This window comes from Phytophthora parasitica, assembly GCF_000247585.1.
Source record: "Phytophthora parasitica INRA-310 unplaced genomic scaffold supercont2.397, whole genome shotgun sequence".
NCBI classification, from domain to species: Eukaryota; Oomycota; class Peronosporomycetes; order Peronosporales; family Peronosporaceae; genus Phytophthora; species Phytophthora nicotianae.
In genome coordinates this window covers 3,754-5,870 of record NW_008649383.1, presented here as the reverse complement: position 1 = coordinate 5,870, position 2,117 = coordinate 3,754, and the positions used below count along the sequence as shown (strand labels likewise).

Here is a 2,117-nt window from a genome sequence, read left to right as displayed (position 1 = left end):
AAACCATGAAGGCCATCGAATTCGTTTAACCCGTTTTGGTCAGGCTCACTTCGCCATTCGCATTCCAGCGCCCAAGCTATCCAGATCTTTGAGTGAGTCTACAATCCAACAATGCGTCAGGGTATCCTCATGCTGGCGGTTGCAGTAGTTGGCTTGGTAAGCTGCAATGCTACCCCGGCAGTCGAGTCGATGCACAATCAGGTGTCCTTGGCGGCCAGTACCCAACCCACTGCTGTCGGACAAAATGAAATCGCAAGTAGACGGCTTCTAAGGACTGCCGAGACAAGCGAAGAGAGAGGGTATGAGTCTCTAAAAAGCCTCTTGCCTGGGATGAGAATGTGGCCAAAGGACGGGAAGACTTTGCCCACTAGATTTGTCAAAAAAATGCTGAGAAAGGAACTCCTTCGGACTAAAGTGTTTGAAGACTGGACTCGAGCAGATATTGACGGACCAGCCCTTCGGGAAGCGCTAGGGGATATGACCAAGAAGGGCCGAGCCGAACTCCTTACCAGATTTACTGCTTTCCTGGGTCCTCAGCCAGGGCTAGTGTACCATAGACGTCCTTTTGTCTAGAATATTGACGACTTAAGACCAGGTAAGCCGCTACAATGGACTACATGGTCTGGCTGATTCAGAAAATTTTCAGTTTCTAAGCACTTTCGAAAGTTTACTGCTTGGCGGGGATAGTGTTTTTTTTGTCTTGTTTTGAACTACTACTACGTGGGAGTATGTTAGTCTCGCTATGAATGTGACAAAGAAGAGAAGGTCGCTACGGAAAGTCGGCACAAGTTCGTGATTGCAGTCGAGAGCGACTTTCAGGCGTTAATAACGGTGAATTTCGAAAGCCAACACTGGGTACGAATAAGTTATTGCAGTGATTACAGCTATTACACAGCGATCGTCTCACGAACAAGAGCAATTCTGCCTGCATAAAGTTTACATCAGCCTGGTATGGCATGGCAAGATAAGGTCCTCGATGAATTGTTTCATAGCGCTGCTATTGCTGTTCATTTTGCCATTCTCGTGTTCTTATGCACTACTGAAGCCATATGCACCGTGTTTGAAGAGGTGCTCACTTCGCATTCGGACGTTAGCGAGCGTTAACTCTACACCATACTTGTTTGTGTGTTTGTTTGTTTCGAATTATTCCAAGGTACTAGTGCGAGTTTATTGTATTATGCAAGTACGCGATGTTTGGCTTGATACCACCATTTCACCAAGCCAATCTCTACGTTAGTAGATGTCAAATGCTACTATCAAACATTAGAACACCGAACTACAACCTATCTACACTAATGACTAACCGTCGAAGAAGTTGGAAAGTTATTCCTGTGACGGTGATATACTCAGCAATGGCCGCTGACGTAGATATCTATCATTTTTGATGCAGTTGATCTCTGTAGTGGCGATTCCAGCACATGTTGGATTATTTAGGTGCTCTGCTGAGCCATGAAGCGCTGCGCGGGCAGGCTTAAATCATTGCTATGAAGTGCATGTAGTTTAGTGCTGGACTTGTGATCGTAAAATAACGTTGGATGACCTACAGAGGTTGATAAAGACTCTGTTCAACCAAGATTGAAATATAGAGGATGCTGTTTCGTGAACGTGTGTTGATAGCAGGTTGTGTCAGAGGACAATGCAAAACCACCAATCATGACAGCAATTAAGGTAGCCAAAGAGAGATAACTCGTTTGCTAGCCTTCCTTATCCACCTTCTCCATAATATCTGGGTTGTATAATTCCAAGGTCAGTTATAACTAAAGTCATCTGTGTCTAAAATACGAAGTCACCGTTTGACTACCTCTCAAGTTTAATCACCGGAAGACTGTCAGATGTTTTCTGATTATTAAACGCAGGGTTCCCGTCTCCCCATCTCTTATTCTCGTCCCAACTCTGGGGGGACACTGCTACCGAGAAATAAAAATCCCCCGAAGAGGCCGTTGGAGGTGAGCTCTGGACCACTTGAGCCAAACGCTTATTGCGAAGTGCGCATTTGTCATGTTCCAGCCACTTCTTTCATTTGACATGTATAACACATTGAAGCTGCCAGCCGGCACTTATTAATAACATTGAGCTTCCTGTTCATGGTTTCCCCACTTAAACATTTGTTCTCTGAA

General features: G+C 45.1%; 1 protein-coding gene across 1 annotated transcript; it reads left to right on the top strand.

The window, feature by feature from the left end:
- Positions 1 to 111: 111 nt before the first annotated feature.
- PPTG_20252 (hypothetical protein) lies at positions 112 to 573 on the top strand (the record flags this gene model as incomplete). Its single annotated transcript, XM_008918959.1, has 1 exon — positions 112 to 573. The coding sequence occupies one exon, from the start codon at positions 112 to 114 to the stop codon at positions 571 to 573; it is 462 nt and encodes a 153-aa protein (XP_008917207.1).
- Positions 574 to 2,117: the final 1,544 nt, after the last annotated feature.